The following is a 19,812-nucleotide window of genomic DNA, read 5'->3' as shown; positions in this document are numbered from 1 at the left end:
TTTTCATTTGCTTTTCTGTTCAGAGAATTTCACTGGTGCCTTTTTTGCCTACTACAGTAACATGTTTTATGTATGAAGCCAAGCCATTCTCTTCCAGTATGAAATCTGAATTATGATGACAATCAAATGTTCCTCTTACCTCATTTTGGAGGTCTCGTATTATTTTGCTCTTCCTTTCCATTTCAGTCTTCAAAAAGTTAATCTACAATTTTAAAGAAATGTTGAGTGGGAGTTAATGCGATGCAATTGTAAAGACTAATTATTTATTTATGCTTTTAAAAATTTTGGAAAAAAAACCACCACCAAAAAAAATATTTTGCTTACAAACCATATTGGTATAGGCGATGGTCAAGTACAGGAAATTCACGAATACAAGCCGCACTGAGTATAAGCCGCATCGCCAGGTGTTGGCAAACATTTTGGTTTTTGTCCATAAATAAGCCGCACCCGAGGATAAGCCACTCTGTGTTCGCAGCGAGGACCCGCGTGCAACAAAGTTGCCAATTAGTAACAGAATCGCGGCAGGGCGGGGTTTACTGGCTCGGCTCGGGCCATGAGGGCTCGGGGCTGCTGACAGAGCTGGGTGGCCCAGCTCGGCGCTGCCACTCGGCGGGGATGCTCGGGGCCGGCCGCTGCCACTGCTGGGCTCGGTCACCCTGGCCCGGCATTGCCCTGCGGTGGCAGGGGGTGCACAGAGCCCGCCGGCACCTGCGGCGGCCATGGAAGCCGGGGATGTAGCCTACCTGCTCCTGCGGTGGTGGCATGCGGGGATGGGAGCCCCCCGAGCCACAGGGCCAAGCGGAGAGAGCCCCTGCTTCCCCCGAGCTGCAGGGCTAAGCAGGAGAGAGCTGCCTGCCTTCCCCCGAGCCGCGGGGCCAAGCGGAGAGAGCTGCCTGCCTTCCCCCGAGCCGCGGGGCCAGCAGGAGAGAGCCCCGCCTTCCCCCGGGCCGTGGGGCCAGCAGGAGAGAGCCCCTGCCTCCTCCGAGCTGTGGGGCCAGCAGGAGAGAGCTGCCCGCCTTCACCCGAGCCTCGGGCCAAGCAGGAGAGAGCCCCTGCCTTCCCCCAAGCCGCGGGGCCAGCAGGAGAGAGCTGCCCCGCCTTCCCCATCCCCTGCGCTGCCTGCACAGAGCAGCTCCACCTGCCGTGCAACAGAGTATCAATTTGTAACAACCGCGTAAATGCAGGGTTTTACTGGCAGGAGCTCGACTTTGCAGTTTGCACTGACTTGGTTTGCGCTACCAGGGTTGAAAATGTCAGAAAATTATTCACATATTGGCCGCATCTGAATATTAGCCGCATTCCCGGTATGGGAGCAAAATTTTGGTCAAAACAGTGCGGTTTGTATTCGTGAAATTACTGTATTTGCTAAATCTACATTTAGCATACTTACTAGAAAACTTATAACCAAAAGAAAATTTCTGTACGTAAATAAGCTTGCTTTTGTTTCGAACCAGTAGACATAATGTTTATTTTTCACAGTTCAATGTGATCATCAAAGAATAGAGGATTTAAAAAAAAATATTAACTGATTTTCTAACAAAAATGTTTTTCACTCTAAGAACATATATATCAGAGCAGGTTTCTAACATACGTATTTTATTTGAATGCTACAGTATTGGTCCTAATTAGATAAAGACCCTGCTTCTAGTCAGACCCACCTGTGGAATAAAGTGTGTTATACATGAAAGCATTTAAATATGGTCTTTAGATCCTACTTAAAGTCAATGGTTTGCCTTGGAAAGTAGAAATTCCAGTCACAAGGTTTAAGACTGGATTTAATCAAACATAGTTTAAAAAATTATTTTTATAAATTAGTCTTTCAGGATTGAGCTTTAGTCACAGCTTATAGAATACAATGGGAAGAAGGAGGACATGACTATAAGCAACTAGGATTAAAAGAACACATTTCCATTACTTTGAAGGAAGATGCTTTTAAATAGTTCAATTAGCAAAATATACATCCCTATTTACTCAATGTTCCATGCTGTTGATACAAAACTCTACCCAAGTTAATGGGAAACTACAGTTGTTTTGACATTGCAACAGATTCGTTAAGAAAAACAAAACCCCTGTCAGAAAACAGATTAAGATTATAGAGACATTGACCCAAAGGTTAATGATTTGGATGTCATGTAGATAAAAAATGATACCAAATCTACATGATAGAACAGCTGTTCTTAGAATGACACTCAAGTAGACATGTCAGTAATTTAAAAAACATCACTGAACTGACAGCACTCTCACCTGTATCAAAAGAGAAGTCAGAGAATGCTATCATTACTTAGGACAGAGATGTAGGTAGGGGGTCCATGAGACTAGTGCCACCTAACATGCATAACTAGAACTTCTTTTACAAACTCTTACAAAGTTTTGTCTAAGTGCTTTGATTGTGGAATATTGATTCCACATGCGCCTACTGGCTGAGAATGATGCACTTGCCTAGCAACGACATCCACAAATATTGATATTTAGAGCACATATAGATAATATGAACAATTTTCAGAGCGAAAAATAAAGGTCATAATAAGAATATCAGATCAAGATGAATGGGGAGAAACACAATACAGTTACTTATTGTGGTTATTTCATTTTTTCAGCTGTTCAAATGAATTGCCAGCTACCTACCATTAAATACTGAAAAAAATAATATGCTGATCTCCATTAAAGAGTGTTCCCTTTCTTAGATATATCTCTCAGGAATTTAATATTCCTTCAAGGCACTTCACTTCTAGCTATTAATATATATGAAATAATTAAAGAGCTGTGGTACTGTAATTATTATCTCTACATAGTTTGGATCTTTTAGGGAAGAGACATTTAAGACAGCCCAGTACTACAAATTTATCCAGTAATCTATGTTAGTTAAATTTTGTTCATTACTATTCACATACACATGCACCTTATATTACTGATATGGACATCTTAAACAGTGTAATCATACCAATTTAGCTTAGCTGAATAAAAAAAATTAACAAATTGAAATTTAAAAAATATTTTTACATCACTTCCTTTTCCAAAAATAACATAAATATTGCTATGTGGCTGCAATTATGACAATACATAATAAAAATATATTGTCCTAAGGCTGAACTTTTCAGTACTAAGCAAGGACACTGTTTCCACATCCTGGAGACAGTCATTCAAGATACTCAGTGCTTTGTGTGTTTCGAAGCTCATTATTTTTAATAAAGACAACAATTTCCAACCAGTGGCCTTTACTCACAGCAGTTGGTGAGCTCAATTGAAATGTTTAAATTAAATTTTCCCCCATCAAAATAGAGAATGCTTTAGCATATGGTAGTGATCTAATTCTAAGAGTCAGGCAACAGTAGCTATTCATGACAGGATGGAAAAATCCCAATATAACATCATTACTGTGCAGTCAAGACTCAGCTGTAAGCTTTTTTGCTTACCTCCAGACTTGTTGTATCTTGCTCAGGACTAAAATGAGCAGTTAAAGTGTAACTGAAATTCATTCATTAAACTGTCCCAAGACAGACTGCTACTGCTCTTTGTCAGTGCTGCAGATGCAGGACACAATCCAGAAAGGCAGTGCTCACTCCTGTTAAGATCCCCCAGGTCAGCCCTCAGTGTGATTACTACTCTAAAGGACAGGAATGTCCTTTTACTTCCCTCAAGCCTGAGTTGTTGCTTCTATACTCAAAAGATTGTTTCTTTCTAGCAGCAGCTCCACTGACTGCCCTCTACCAACTAGAGGTGGTGCTCACCAACACTTCAGCAGCTGGTTAGAACAGCAACTGTTTTGATGCCTACAGTTCCTGATTTCTCTAGTCTTAAAGGTTCAAAAAATGGATATGCAAGCATAGTAACATTGATATTTCTGTTTCTGATGAATCATTTATGCAATGCTAGTGAAAAGCCTTGCATGAAAGTACTTAGACCTTCTTTCACAGATTTCCCATTGTTTTCAGAAAAAACATGGAAAACATAGAGAAACCAGGTATAAAACAACCTTGTGTGTCAGTAATAATGTCTATCTACATTCCTATTGCAATTTTCATCTGAAGATCCTAAGGCACTGCTTGAATATTCATTCAGCCTCACTGTATTGTTGAGATTCACTATGTACATTGTACTCTGAGGCATAAAAAAGTAAATGTCACAAACCAAGGACACAGTTCTGATTTCCTTAGAATTATTAGCAAGTTTAATACGTTATTAGTGGCAAGTATTGGAATACAGCTTGAGAATTCAGATTCTTTAACCATCTGCCACCACTCAGAGGAATTTTTCTGGTTTCTACACCAGGTGATATTTTACTCACTGTTAATGGCAGATGTTGTTTTGTGTAGAACAAATCTTTTGCTCTTCAAAATGCTACAGTAGGACTGAATGTACACAAGGCACTGTTGCACAAACAAAAAAAAGCACTGTATAACAAACACTAACAAATCCATTCACTAGATCTGAGATTTATGTAATCCACATCTGAATTAGTCTTGAGTATCAAAATCTAATAAAGAGATTCAATAATGAAATATGTTTTCCACTTTCTCTTGTAGGACTAGAATTAATTTTGCTGATAAAGTCAATAGGAGTGCATTCAATGCGCCTGAAAAAATGTCAGCTTTCAATAGTATGCTCTGAATACTTATCAGAGACAACTAGATACTAATTTTTCTCTTATTTCAGGACTATATTGAAGGAGGTAATTCTCCCCCCCACCGTACTCCTGTGAAACCCCACCTGGAGTAGCGTGTACAGTTCTGGTGCCCCCAGAAAAAGAATGACATGGAACTGTCAGAGCAAGTTCAGAGGAGGGCGACAAAGCTGATAAGAGGACTGGAGCACATCCCCTATGAAGAAAGGCTGAAAGTGCTGTAGCTGTTCAGCCTGGAGAAGAGAAGGTTGCATGAAAACCTTAGAAAAACTTTCCAGTATGTGAAGGTAAGCTGGAGAGGGACCCTTCATCAGGAACTGTGACAGGACAAGGAGGAATGGGTATAAATTGAGAGAGGGGAAGTTTTGTTTAGATATTAAGAAGAAATCTTCCACTGTGATGGAGGTGAGGCATTGGAACAGGTTGACCGAGGAGGCTGTGTATGCTCAACCCTGACAGTGTTCAAACCCAGGTTCAATAAGGTCTTGAACAACCTGATGTAGTGGGAGGTGTCCCTGCCCATGGCAGGGGAGGTTGGGATTAGGTGATCTTTAAGGTCCATTCCAACCCCTTCACACTCTATGACTCTAGGACAGGATTCAATATAGACAATTTATCAATTTTCGCAGCAGAAAAGAATCTTAAAACAAGTGTAGTTTGTTTTGGTTTTTTTTGGATATATGCTGTCCTGTCTAGAAAGACCACCAAAATATGCTATCCTTTTCAAATTCAATACAGTTTTCACATTACTTCTTTTTGCTCCTCAAGAGGATAAAAGGTCTCATTTTGCTGTAGACAAAAATACAAGTACCAAAAATACACTAATTATATGTAGTGTGGTACACAAGAACAAAAAGTATCTTTACTCTCCAGACTTTTGAGCAACAAAGGGAAAAAATGTGTTTTCAATAATCAGATTAACTGAAAGAGAAAGAAACCTGTAAAAATAATAGCTTGGTCCATAATCTATGCTGTTTCTAATCAGAATGTAGGAAAACACACTCCCACATTTTGTTCACCAAGGGTGTAAAGCCACATACAAATCATAGTAATTCGAAATAAGGCATTGTAAATATATTTTGAATTTAATAATTACATTTAAACCCGTCTTGAACAAATCCTTGCTTTGTGACCCTGAAAGACAGCAAAATCTTAGTAAATAAATCAGTAGATATCCAATGTGAAATATAAAACAGATCTATAAACACTTCTAGCAGGTTATTTTCAAGTCCAGAGTTCAAATCATAAAACACTTAAGATTGAAGGAATCTCTGGACATTATCTAGTCAACTTCCATTCAGTTGCGTCCATGTTATAGGAATATTACTAACCAAGATAGGAAAAATTTCCTTCTTTCATCTTAGTAAACATGATTCTACTTTTTTTTCCCTCAGAGTAGCAAAATATGTCTTTTTATGCTCCACAATACTACACTGCTACATGAAAGTCAAAACAATTGTGCAGTTTGTCCAGAAACAGAATTTTAATAAAACGTGAAATCTTAATGGGACTTCATAATACCTTCTACAGTGATAATTAGTTCTACTATGGTCAAAATCAGACACTCTAGTATCTATTTTGTTGCTGAAAATTCACAATAATTCCTATAAAGTCAATGGATGTATGACAGTGTATATTAATATAGATGACACATCCATAAAGATAATCTCACCAGGGAGAGGACTTAGGCCTAAATTTCCTGTTTGAAGTCTCCAAAAGTGTATAAACATCCCTAAATTCCACAGAAATAAGGGAAGATAGGAATCTTAATATTTTATTTTATTTTAGAACATTAAAACTTTTTCCAACTCCTTTCTTCTGATGTTTGCAGAGTACTAACACATATGTGAAATCCATTATTTTTTTACAAAGACTTTTCAGCTAGTAAATTCTCAAGGCAAGAATGAGAAAAACCAGAACAACAACAAAAATAAGGAAAGAAAGAGAATCACTCACGGTAGCCTGCTGCTTCTCTGCTTTCTCTGCTGCCTCATTAAGCTGCTTTTGAAAGGCTTCCTGGAGAGATTTCATTTTCCTAGTTTATCGAAAACACAGAACACAAACTTCAACACAAGCGTCCATTAGGATTCTTCAGATTCAAAAAACCAGACCTTTAGTTATTCAGAGTAGCAAACAGATGTACAGTGTCTATGAGTCTTGCATATAAAATCATAATGACTCCATGAAGTATAGTGCCAATTTCTAACAAAAATTATCTATGATGCAAAGTGGCCACTGTTTATTTCTGCTGAATGGTCTGCTAAGCAAAACATCTACCAGTGCATAATTTCTGACAAAAAAATGATTGGCACCAAAAAACTGAGGGAAGTAGGTAAGTAAAAATGCAACATGGAGACATGCTATTATCTTTAAGAAGTAGTTTATATCTGCTTTAAAATAAACAAATAAATCATGCTCTGATGAACTTCAACCTCATACGGCACTTTCTAGACACAAGTAACAAAAAATTCAGTAGAAGATTCTGACATTAAGAGAAAAAAGAACAGGATAGTTGCTTGGAATTGGGCTTTATTTGAATCAAGTGAAAACCCCTGGCATTAGTGAGTCAGTCAGAGATTTTCTCCAAATTGCAAGAATTTTCTACCCACCGCATATGACACACTTTGGAATTGTAGCAAAGTGGTAAAATGACATATTTCATAACAGCTGTAGAGCTTTTGGAGGGTTGCTGCTTGCATGGATAAACTCTCAATGAAGATCAAGCCAAAACTCAATTTACACACAGTAACAGATAATAATTTATTCTGTGAAAACTAAACTGAATGGAAACCAACTAATTCTTAAACAACTTGCTACCTGCTGGATCTTTGGCTGACAACCCTTACTACTTTCAGCAATTTTGGCAACACTGGTACAGAAGAGATTTAATTGAAAATGTGATTGAGCAGCATTAAAACAATATACCATCAACACTAACAGATGCCATCATTTCAATGCGTTGATGATGGACAGGAAGAATAAAACTGGGGGCATCATAGTAAGCGACCAAGTTTTACTTGTAATTTGGGAATTATTGAAGAATTTGCACAAAAGGAATTTTAAAAAATCAATTTTGAAGTCAGCAGATCATTTACTTGCCAAAGCTGAGATTCTAGTACTCTAAACTTTACTGTATCGTCCAGCATTGTAAAGCATAATCAAAGTTGTGCTCAGACCAAATGCAGCTCGTGTTTGTTCAAAGTGTATAACATTAATATTGGGATATATTTTGAATTTTGGCTTCAATACAATAGGTTTAAGCATAAGACTATGCTCAATTTTCTTCATTTACTGCAGAAAAAACATAGCCTGAGGACCCTGGTAAATAAACTGTGACCTTTCCTTAGTGAAATTCTATGAGGAAGATTCCCTGGCACATTTTTAATGCCTCTTCCATACACTGAACTTCTACACCTCTCTGGAAATGAAATCTAGTAAGTCTGTAAACAGCTGGCAACAGGAGTAGCCCCAAAGCATTCCCTTGTACTATACTGTAAAAACCTTTCATTTTCTGAACGATGGAGTGGGCTGCTCAGCAGCAAATTGCACTGATCCCCTCTTTATTTCTGGGAACTGCTCTCGTGCAGTATAGTCAATGACAGGATGTCTTAGAAGCAAAAGTCAACATGTAGTACTTCCATGTGTACTTCTGCAGTGAAAGTAGATGTAAGAATGGAATGGTCTTAATGGAATTTAATTATTGCATTTTTAACAATGAAGGAAGTATGAACTTATTAAAGTTTCTTAGTAAACGTTTGTCCTAGGGAAAAATACGAAATATAGATGCACTCATTATATACTTGTTTTTCAAAAAAAGTAGTCACTACATTAGTTACCTTTCCTTGTTATTAAAATTGTACTGATGTTGTTATTTGCTAGTCTGAATTTCAAGAATTAAGAGACATAGAATGATGAGACTTACTCACAATGAAGCACTAGGGAAATTGAGACTAAGACTAGGCTAGGAACTTGCATTCCCAGCCATGGGAACTAGTTTTTTAAGTGCTCAATGAATAATTTGAAATTAATACTTCTTTCTCCTCCTAACTCCATTCATCATAAATATCCAGTGATATCCAGTGCAAGTATTCCTATTTGCACATGGGCTAATGATTTTGAGTATCTACACAGCTAAACATTTAATTAAGAGGTTTGAATAAATATCATCTCCAAACGTAGAGATTTAGACAGTTTAGTAATCTGATTTTCTAAAAATTCTGAATTTATTTTTTAAGGAATACTTCATGACTAATTCTTCCTTTAAAACTCAAAATGCCTTTCTTCAGCAGATATCTTATCATACCATTTTAATACATTTTCCTAATATGTTCAATATCAGCAAATGCATCGTTTGTTCCAAAAAGAGTATTTCCTGCCTTTATTTTATTGTTACAATCAGCAGATTCTGGAATACAGCAGAGTTTATCTATATAGTAAAAGGAAAGGTGGAATTTGCTAGTCTGACAGTTTTTAGTCAGGAAATGGAAAGAGAAGAAAGTGAGAGTCTTACCTTTGGTTTTGGCCCAGTTCCAGAAGTTTGTGCACATCCTTTTTGGTTGATGTTTCATCATTTTTTAAAGACTGATAGTAACAAAAAAAAACATTAAAGAGATAATTTTTATTGTTAATCTGTGAAAGTATTTGGCCCTTGTTCTTAAAATGGTCCTGGTGAATTTCAGACATTCCACTTATGAAAATAGGAAGAATAGCCTGATTTTTCTTTTACTGTACCTCAAACACAGTTAACTGTACACAGCTGTATATTTTTCAAATATTAAATGAGAGATTAATACAATAAGCAGATTTAGAAACAGACAAATTACTAAAAGCATTAGAATTTTATGACCAAGTAAGTGTGTATATACAGAAGATAATACTACAGCTCTTTGCCCATATCAGGATCTCTGTAGTATTAAATTGAAAATATTTCACAGTGTAATTTTGCTGAATACTACCTTCAACTGTGCTACATTCTAAAATAAATTTGCTACAAGGAGAAATACATTTCTCTAAAAAGTAAGAAAAAGCCTACAATAACAGTGATAAAGCACTCAAAAAACCCCCAAATTAAACTTAACTCCCAAGCCAAAACCTCTAAAAATCGAAGCGTTGATTAATTAAAACCAGAGAAGTCTGGAATATTAGACAATATAACAAAATATAATATAGTACAGTACTGATACACACCACTGGTATTCTCCTGTGAACAGATAGAGTGCTTTTACTCCTTTTATTTTTCCCAGATAGTTTACATCAATGAAGATAAATATGTATAGTCAGAAAAATAATTTCCTTTAAAATGGCATAAAATACCATGAGAGACCCATTTTAATTGAAAATTAATCTCAATGCTTTCACCAGAGCATCAGACTCTACTGGGAAAGACAGGTGCTCCCTCAGCTGAATATCTGGACCTCAAATCCATGCCATCTCCATTAATGCTGCACATTTCTTGTCCTTTCCTTCTTTTTTCTGTGCTCTATTTTAATATTTTCTGTATTTTTATTGCGTTGACAAAGGCCCCAACACCTTAGGATGAAATTTTCCATGAAACCATCAGATTTATGTTAAGTAGAAGATCAACAAAATAAACAAAATAATTAATAATTATTAATAATTAAATAATAAAATAATTATAAAATAATTATTCACATACTTTATGATTTCAAAAAAATGAAACATTTGTAATTAAAAGATACCAAGAAGAAAATGTTGAGGTAATTTAGTGATCCTACAGAAACTGAGAGAGAGTCTAACCTGGAGGTTTACTTTAATTCCCTGAAGTTCTTTAGAAGTCTTTAGGAGTTGCTGAAGTATGTTGGTCCTTTCCTTAAAGACTTCTTTTAGCTGTCTTTCCAGTTCTTCATAGCTCTGTCTAACACAAAGAACAAAACCATGAGATCATCTCAAAACATAGTCAATGCACCTGAAAACATATCTTAGTTCATCCAAATTTAATTGATTCCAACACTCTGTATGGATTTCAAATTGGACTGTGTCCCCTTGCTCACCTATAGAACTTAATTCTTCCTAATATAGATAAATATATGTTTTATACACTGAAATTATGTTCTGTTTCTGAGTGAGCAAATTACCAGATTGAAACATGCAAATAATGGATTGTCTGTGATGAACAGGAGACAAAGGGATGTATTTAGCATGCCTGACAGCATGAGATTTTTCTTACCTTAAAACATATGCTATACAAGAAAAAAGCAAAACTGTAAGTATGAAGTTTTGAGACACTGGTAATCTGAAATGTCATGGGTAAACCAAAATGCTATCGTATTCTATACCTATCTACGCCCAAAAATTGTTGCAGCCTTTTTCAGACCCTGCATCCAGAAACTGAACCAGGGGGAAGGGGGTTTCTGAAGTCCTTTTTTAAGCAGGAGCCCAGAAGCAGGGAGCTCTCTGTCTCTGCCAGCATCATTTGTTTAAGGTGGAGACTCTGATTTGTAACGGGGCTGCTTTGGGCATGGATTTATTTTTTTCTGGGCTTGCCAACAGTAGCCACTCAAAACCCTCCTGCATTCTGCAATCAAAAACTGTTTCAGACTGAAATTTGCAAACCATCCGCAGCATGAAGCGAGCTGATCCCTGGGCCGGTAGCCCCATGTCAGTGCTGACAGACCAGTTCCATACCCCAGGAAGCTCACAGTGCAGGGAATGGCAGCAGCGGTATCGACAGAGTGTGGCCAGTGGCAGGAGGAAGAGGCGGCGGCAGCACTGACTCCACTCATCTGCCACTAGAACTGCTCCATAAACCCTAACCCCTAACCCTAATCTCTAAGCCCAAACCTAACACTAACCCTACCTTCCCAGAAGGGTGTTGCCATCCTTTCCCTGTGTTTCCCAGATGACGTGCTTGCCTTCGAAAGCCGTTGTTGTGAGGGGAGGGTCAGAGCCATCTCCCCTTTGTCTCCCTACACATGTTCTCTCTCCTGTGGCGAGCACCATCATGGGAAGAGTATTTCTGCCATTTTGGATGTCTCTGTTCTGGGGGAGTTAATGAGACTTAGCAATTTTTGTATCTAGTGATTATTTACTGTTATTTTTTGCCTGTTGCAGTTTCACTTGTTAGAACTCATTTTAGAGTGCTCCCTTTTAAAATTGTTTTAAAGAAAGACATGAGGAAAGAACAATTCAGATCTATTTTAACTTGGTAAATGAAACACAGGGTTCCTTTAATATATGAAGTACAGGACTCGTTTAACATAAGCACTTAGTATAGATTAATAAAAGTTAGGTGTTAGTGACTGTGCTAGATCACAACTGCTTTTGCAAAACAAGGAGCTAGCCCCAGAAGGGATTACAATGATACGCAAATAGCAGATGCTATGCCTAACACTAACTGCTCTTGGAGAAAAAAAAAAAACCACAACAAGTGGACTAAGATGATAAGGGGAAGGAATGTGAGCTAACGGATTTGGCCAACCACTTTTTCTGCCAGACAAAGCCTTAACCTTCAAGAGTTAAGCGATAAGGAAGAACACCTGCTAATCACCTTTTTTATGACTAATAGAAGAGCTGTCACAATGGACAGAAAAATGTAATAAAAGTGTTGGAACATAATACATGATTACAGATGAAATACAACTGATATAGCAATAAAATGTGTAATAATACATGTAAGTAAGTGTTAGCAAAATAGGTGTGACAAATGTATTAGATAAGAATAGTGTGGCATGCTTGTAACTGTAAGATAAGAAAACCATAAGTTATGGAAAATCCCAACCTCTAAAGACTGTAACTTTTAGATAAACAAGCAAACAGGGCGGATGGCAAACTTATAAATGTATAAATAACCACTGTAAGATAAGCATGGCAGAGACGCACATGGAGGTGTGGTGTTATGGTGTTAACCCTGATGCCTATATAACTTAGGTCAGAGTTACAAGGTGTTTATATAACTTCAGCTATAAGACATCAATATAACCTGATATCAATATAACCTGAATCATAACTTTCTGCACTAATATAACCTGAACCGTAGCTTTCTATATTTACATAACTCAAATCATATCTTTTTATACCTATATAATCTGATATAAATATCTTTCTATACAATGCGACGGCTTGTATATGGTTTACTACTTGCTTAACACTGAATAGACCTAAAAACTAACCAACCAAACAGGTAAACAAACAAAACAAAACAAAACAAAACCCACAAAAAAACCCCTCGCCAGATAGATAGTTTCAGAGATAGGTAAGTAGTACTAAGGAGAAATGGGTAAATGTAAAACCAATTAGCCACAAAGCAAAGAATTTAGACTGGTTAGTACCAGACAAAGGAACACAACTGCACATGCTCTGAGGACAGAGTTGAAAAATTCAGGTGCGAAGATTTTGGAAGCCTTCATCAAAGACCCCCAATGACCCCTGAACTGGGGAGGCACAAGCATAGTGCAGAAGAGCTATCTAACAACTATGAGATTATAGCACGGAAATTAGTTTCTCCGTGCGTATGATGATGTTATGTTGACACAGTAACACTAAGCAATACTTACTGTATAAATATATCACAGAACTTGACAAAGGTGGCTGAGTTAGGAGGAGATATCCCCCTTAACTCCAGTGCTGCAATAAAAAATACCTGCTCCATAGACAACAGTCTATGGGGTTTTATTTCTAGCCTATCTTTCAGGCATCGACCCCCTGCATACCACATGTTCCCCACAACCATGCCAATGAAGGTGTGCTTTACTTTACAGTTCCTTACTGTGGAGTAGAATTCTTTGAATCATAATGTTTAACTCATTCTATAATTTCTTCTCACTTAAACCCTACAGTATAAACGAGAACAGGCTCAGTGGAATTTAATAATCTAGTTATTAATTAATAGATGAGTAAAAACATTCTATCCTTTCCAAAATTGAACTTTTACTTGGAATGAAATATCATCTTTTAAAGTTTTTATAAAATCTCCAATGAAATAAATCCAAATCATATTGCTTGAAGTTAAATGAAACACAGATCCAGCTCTAATGAGCTAAAAACATTAACCTGAAGCATTTCTTCTAAACCTATTAGAATTCTAGTTCTATAGCATAAAAGTGGTGTTAATACTTATGCATACAACATACCTATTTATGCAAATAATTCCATCTGAAGAATGTAAGCAATATTCTTACTATGTTTTTATTATGTCTAGAACTATGTTTTGACTCTCACTGAAGCTTTTTTACATTAGATTCTAAGGCTTTTGCTCTTCAAGGCACTTAAAACATCTTTTTATTACTTAAGACTAAGACTTCTACTTTATATCTATGCAACTTAATAATATTTCTACTTACTTAAAATTAAAGCTTACACCTCTATTTCATGACTGTGTGGCTTAATATATTTTAATTTCTCTAAAAGTATTGATTCAAACCCTGCATTCTGATCTCTTTCTGAGGGACTCAGAGAGGTTTCTGTTTTACACGCTCCAACAAAGTGTAATACCTGAATCAACAAATTAAATGAGATATTTCAATCACTCCGCTGCTCTCAGCTATCCCAGAATTAATCCTTCTGGGGTCTTGGTTTAGAGGCAAGTTTAGGAGAAAACACTCTGGAACTAGTGTTTCCTCCAAAGAAAAAGCACCTCAGCAATCCCAATGCCATTCTCATTCTGCCAATGAGAAAATGAACAGCAGTAGATAAAAGTGAAAAAAACCCAACTGTTTATTGACAAAGTGCTGGCATGGCACAGGAAAATAAAAAGAATACATACTAGATATTGAACCATCAGAACCCCACCTCCCACTCCCCACACACCCACTCACAGTAGAACAAAAATCCCCAAAATGTCAGGGAAAGAAACAAAGTGGCTGGTCGTGTGGCAAGGGGGGGAATAAAACAGAGTCCTGCTTTTGCCTCAGGAAGGAAAAAAGTTAATGCAGCAGCTTGGGCAAAACAGATGGGAAACTGCTGAACCTCTGGCACTGGTCTCCTCCTCACAACAGAGGAAGCTGGTGGATTTTGGTCCTTTCTCTAGATGGTTCAACTTTCCCTGAGGTCTGGGCTGGGCAGAGTGGTTGCCACGGCTCCCTGCAGGTCCCCATCGACCATCTCTCAGACTGTCTGATCTTGGACCAAAAGCAAGCCCAACTTCTCAAAAAAACCCCAAAAGCTGGCTGAACAATTGCTGCTGCAGTCTCTCCAGGCCAGGGAAAGAGGGAAAAAGAAACTTCTTGCTTAAGCAAACAAAAAACCAAGCTAGCTAAGGAACAAAGTACCCACTGATCTGCGCCACAGTGAGCATGCCTGGGAACAGGGCTTTGAATAAAGCCCTCACAGGAGCCCCCAAAGCTCCTGCCTCTATCCTGGACCCACCTTGAAGTTATAGCAACCTTTTCTGGGCATAAAGCAGATGATCAGGAATAGAACATCATCATAAAATCCACCTAAGACACTGTGTGAGTAGGTAAATGAGCTAAAGGGAAAACAGGCCTTACAAGAAAAAAACACCAAACTAATTTCCCAGAGTGTCCTAGCTTCAGCCAGGGCATGGTTAATTTTTTACAGTAGTTGGGCATAGTGGCTTGTAGTCCCAGCTACTGAGGAGGTTGATCCTGTAGGATCACTTGAGACCAGGAGCTCTGGTCAGCCATGCACTGTGATGAGTGGGTTGGCTAAGGTCTGGGCATTATTTCATACTGCCTCATGTTATTGCCAGGGGCAGGAGTAAGAGATTCTTGCTTCCCAGAAGAAGGACATGCTTTCTGTTCTGGAGAAAGCGCAGTGGTGGACAGCCAGTCATGATTTGTCATGGTCTTTCTGTGTAAACAGTTTCTTACACCTTTTGTTACTAATATTGTTGCTTTACTACTCCTTTTCTTGTATCATTGCTGTTTCCAGTAAATTGGTCTTATCTCCACCTCTGACTCTCACCATTTTTCCTTAATCCATCTCACTGGAGTGGAAAGGAGGAGTGAGTGAATAGTGTTGGGTTAGGGAGAATCTTTGTGGGGCACTGAATTGAAGAGTATTATTCCTAAACCAGGACATAAAGGTATCAAGACAAGAAAGTCACAAATATTAAATGTTAATCTCGCCTGAATGAAGATTTTAATTCTGATAAAAAAATACTTAAATAATTTCTTCGTATTTATGGTTCAGCATTTTGATATTTCTTAGTTCAGTTAGTGTAGTTTGATTTTTTTGTCCAGAAACTGTGATAATATAAATTCTGAACTCCCCAGTATATGCAAGTCCTAGGGTTTTTAACCTATATGACTGATTAATATTTATTATGTATTAGACCCAAATGAAGCAAATATTCCACAGGAATGGAATTGTCTCAGCCTTTTGATCTTTGGGTTGAATGCCTGTTCAAGTACCTGCCTGTAAACCAGTAACAACTTCCCACATGTCCCTGAATGCAGAGCACATGGTGTTCAGGTATGCAAAAGGAATAGAGGCCTGCTACAAAGAGGTTGATGACATTACCTACATGTCCCTGTCTAAGAGACGGCCCAAGGTTTTCCTGATTTGCCTCATGACTGTTGCAAGAACAGTGATTAACACCCGGGCGACCCCACTCGCACACTGTGCTTGCTACATTGCCTCAGTACACTGCCTTTGAGCAGGTACATGGATGGGAGTGGCGTGTTCTGTGCGTTTACACCTGCTTCTCGGAGCAACAAATCTCCTCACACAATAGTCCATAAATCTCCCTGCCTCTTGGCCAGATGCCACTCGCTTTGGAAAAGGACTATAAAAGTGAGTTTCTGCAGAGAACTTATGAGATCTCCCCTTCAGAAGGAAGATACATCTATTGGCAGAAGACCACGAGGATATTGTCCCTTCTGTTGGTAGCTATTCCCCACCCCCTCTTTTTCTCTCTCTTCACTTTGTTTTCTTTATAGCTGTCTCTCTCCCTTCTATCACATAACTGTGTTGTTAGCACTCAATAAAAGTGCACTGCTGTTTGCTGTGAATAAACTGTAGTCCCTTGCTGTGTGTCTTTTGCACCTTGAAGTCAAACAAACCATCACGACTCCCATCTGTGTTGGCGGATTGTGACACCCCGAAGAAAAAAACCAATTTTTACTGGAGAAAAGACTGAGAGGTAATGAAATAGTACAAAGACTCCAGAGACAATGAAAGAAAAAAACCTACTGTGTAAGCCAGAATAAAGGTATAAAAATTACAGTAATTTCTCAATTATAAGTCGCACCATTTTGACTAAAATTTTGGTCCAAACCCGGAAGTCCGGCTTATACTCCGGAGCGTTCAGAAATTCAGAAGTTCAGAAATTTGTCAAACTGGAAGTGCAAGCCCGCAGCAGCCCCAAGCCGAGCTGGAGCCCGCGAGGTCCTGGTGGTGCTGGGCCGGCCCCGTGCCGAGTGGCGCCTGCACAGCCCTGGCAGCACCCACATGGCCCCAGCAGCAGCAGGGCAGCCCCAAGCCGAGCCCGCACGGCCCCAAGCCGAGCCAGTAAATCCCGCGATCCCATGATTCTGTTACTAATTGGCAACTTTGTGAAAGTTGCACGTGGATCCTCGCTGCAAACAAAAATGCGGCTTATATATGGACAAAGAATGAAGCGTTGCCGACACCTGGAAGTGCGTCTTATAATCAGGAGCAGCTTATAATCGTGAAACTAAATAAAACAGAATAAAATTTATTTACCCTAAAATGAAGTGTTTACAGTAAAATTTCCAAGTTATTAAAGTAAAAGTTCAGATCCCAAAAGTCTGATTAATTCTGGTATCATAGATGGCTATCTAATAATGTACAAGGGAATAAGAATGACAGAACATCTTCAAAAGTGATGGCTCACTTGATGGTCTTGGTACCTATGTACCACTAGAAAAATCCCCAAAACACATGAAACGCCAAGAGATCCAGTCTTTTCAACTGCAGAAGCTGCTTGTATGAAACAAGTCTCCTTCCTTCTGCACAGAGATGCCCTTAAAATACAGCAATTTCATGCCTATAAGGCACACCCTTTTGACTAAAATTTTGATTGGAACCCGGAAGTGCACCTTATAATCCGGCGCACCTTATATATGGAAAAAGTTCAGAAATTTGCCAACCCAGAAGTGTGAGCCGCGAGCTGATCCGCACACCGTGAGAGCTGCGAGCCGGGCCACGAGCCTATCTGCCAGCTGAGCCGTGCGCCAAGCTGCACGCCTAGCTGCCTGCCAAGCCATTACTAATTCCTTACTTTGTTGCGCGTGGATCCTCGCTGCAAAAAAAGAGTGCACCTTATAGTTCGGTGCACCTTATATATGGATAAAGTTCAGAAATTTGCCGACACCCGGAAGTGCGCCTTATAATCTGGTGCGCCTTATAGTCGTGAAATTACTGTACTTTGTATCATGAAATCTACAACAACTTTAGACATGTCCTTTAATCTTTTCCTAGTGACATTAACCACAACTGAAGAAAACTGAAGAACAACTTTTTCAGAGTGTTGTAAGCTTCACTTTACACTTTACCCCACATTTCACTGACGTATTTAAGGAATTTTTCTTTCCTGAACCATTTGGAAAAAATTCTATTATCATCTAAGAATAACCTTTTCAAAGGGATGGAAAAGAAACATAATTGCACAATACCTAGGTTATCTTGGAAATTCTAAATTAATATAAAACAGTAATAACAAATAATTAAAATACATTAAATGTATAAAGTAGAAAGGAAAATAGGTTTTAAATACTTTTGAGAAAATTAAAGCCTTTTCTACAGTCACATTAATGTAATTTACAGTAGCAAATGGCTGTGCTTTTCATGGTTCAATTAATTTAAATGAGAATGTCTACGGAAATTTCAAGTCCAATTTTACCAACAGAGCTCAACCTCATCACTTATCAGACACATTAGCACCCATGGTGGGTAAGGCTGGAACCAAATGATCTTTAAGGTCTCTTCCAACCCAAACCATTCTGTGATTATATAAATGACAGCAGGATTTACTTTTTCTGCTAGAGAACATCAACAGAAACACTGTGTAAACTATGGCATCAACTTCTTCAATCATTGCATTCATTAAATCCATGTAGCTAAACCAAGGAATCTGAGAACTTTTTGTTAATAAGGTGTAAAAATGCAGGTTAACAGCAGTTCTTGACCCAGCATGGCTAGCCAATAAACTCCTACAGTGAGAGAAGGCCCAAAGAAGACGGGCATGAGCAATGTACCCATGAAGCTCAGAGAATAGCCCAAGTTATGAATGACCAAGCTGTTGCAAGGAAAGCTGATTATTTTAGCACAGAGGGGACAGTTTTAGGTAAGAGCTGAACAGATCAATTAAATATGTCACAGTGGATAACTGGTGGTATAAATGCTTCTTCTGCAATTTATTAGAAGCATGTGAAAGCGTGAATTAGCCAGACAAGTAGAGGGCAAGAGCTGGGGGGTGAATATGCGGCTCACATCAACACAAGGTATAAAAACAGAGCAACTAACCAAAGATTTTCAGCAACAGCAATGGGTTTGAGCTGGCCTCAACATACATACTGAAAAGAAAATTAAAAGCAAGGCTAGGGGGAGAAATAACTGATTATTGTTTGTCATTTCTTTTGTTATGATTCTGGAGTTTTTAATTTTTGGTTTTTTTACAACACAATTCTCTTGGACCTATTAAAATTTCTTATCATTAGAACTATGCTGACTAATTTTGCATGAACAGTCCTAGGGAGTCTTTGTGGTTGTTCAGAATAACTTGTACAAAAAAACTGGTAAAAGATCCAAAGTTTTCTGACATAATTTTTAACTTTCTTACCTTCCATGGTACCTGGTGTCTTTGGCTTCCTGTATCGATAAAATGTATTATCCCATGTCTTCCAAGAAATCAGAATTGATTTTTGCATGATATCAGCATTCTGCTGCCTGCTAGCTGCTAGTCTCTTCTCCTTCCCCTCATTTCTCTTTGGAGTAGACACTGGTTATGTTTATGTAGTAGTTAGTACAAATGAGAATTTGACATTTCAGATACTTCAAAATTCATGTAGAAAATTAGCATCATGTGCTAGTCACAATTAATTATTCTAATCCTTACTCTGAAGATGCTCTGAAATCTCTGAAAAAATAAATATTCACATATATAGAAAAAGATGGGGAAAACAAAAAGAGAAAATTCCTAACTTTCCAGGATTATTTAAAACAGACAAATAGATGCAATTCATACAAAGCTCAGTACTTGGACTAATAAAGTATTACTGTTTTAGCACTGTAAATATAGCACTATGACT

General features: G+C 38.1%; 1 protein-coding gene across 2 annotated transcripts in view; it reads right to left on the bottom strand.

The window, feature by feature from the left end:
- Positions 1–19,812, bottom strand: part of LUZP2 (leucine zipper protein 2) — a 112,533-nt gene that overhangs the window by 64,364 nt on the left and 28,357 nt on the right. For both annotated transcript variants that reach the window (XM_033062543.1, XM_033062542.1), the window contains exons 2-5: positions 10,379–10,496; positions 9,132–9,202; positions 6,578–6,656; positions 140–202 (exon numbers count right to left, since the gene is read on the bottom strand). In XM_033062543.1, the coding sequence (XP_032918434.1) occupies positions 140–202; positions 6,578–6,656; positions 9,132–9,202; positions 10,379–10,496 (331 nt within the window). The remainder of the gene's footprint in view (positions 1–139; positions 203–6,577; positions 6,657–9,131; positions 9,203–10,378; positions 10,497–19,812) is intronic.

The sequence above is a fragment of the Catharus ustulatus genome, chromosome 6 (genome assembly GCF_009819885.2).
Source record: "Catharus ustulatus isolate bCatUst1 chromosome 6, bCatUst1.pri.v2, whole genome shotgun sequence".
NCBI lineage: Eukaryota > Metazoa > Chordata > Aves > Passeriformes > Turdidae > Catharus > Catharus ustulatus.
The sequence above is the reverse complement of the archived record's forward strand: the minus strand, read 5'-3'. Positions and strand labels throughout refer to the sequence as shown.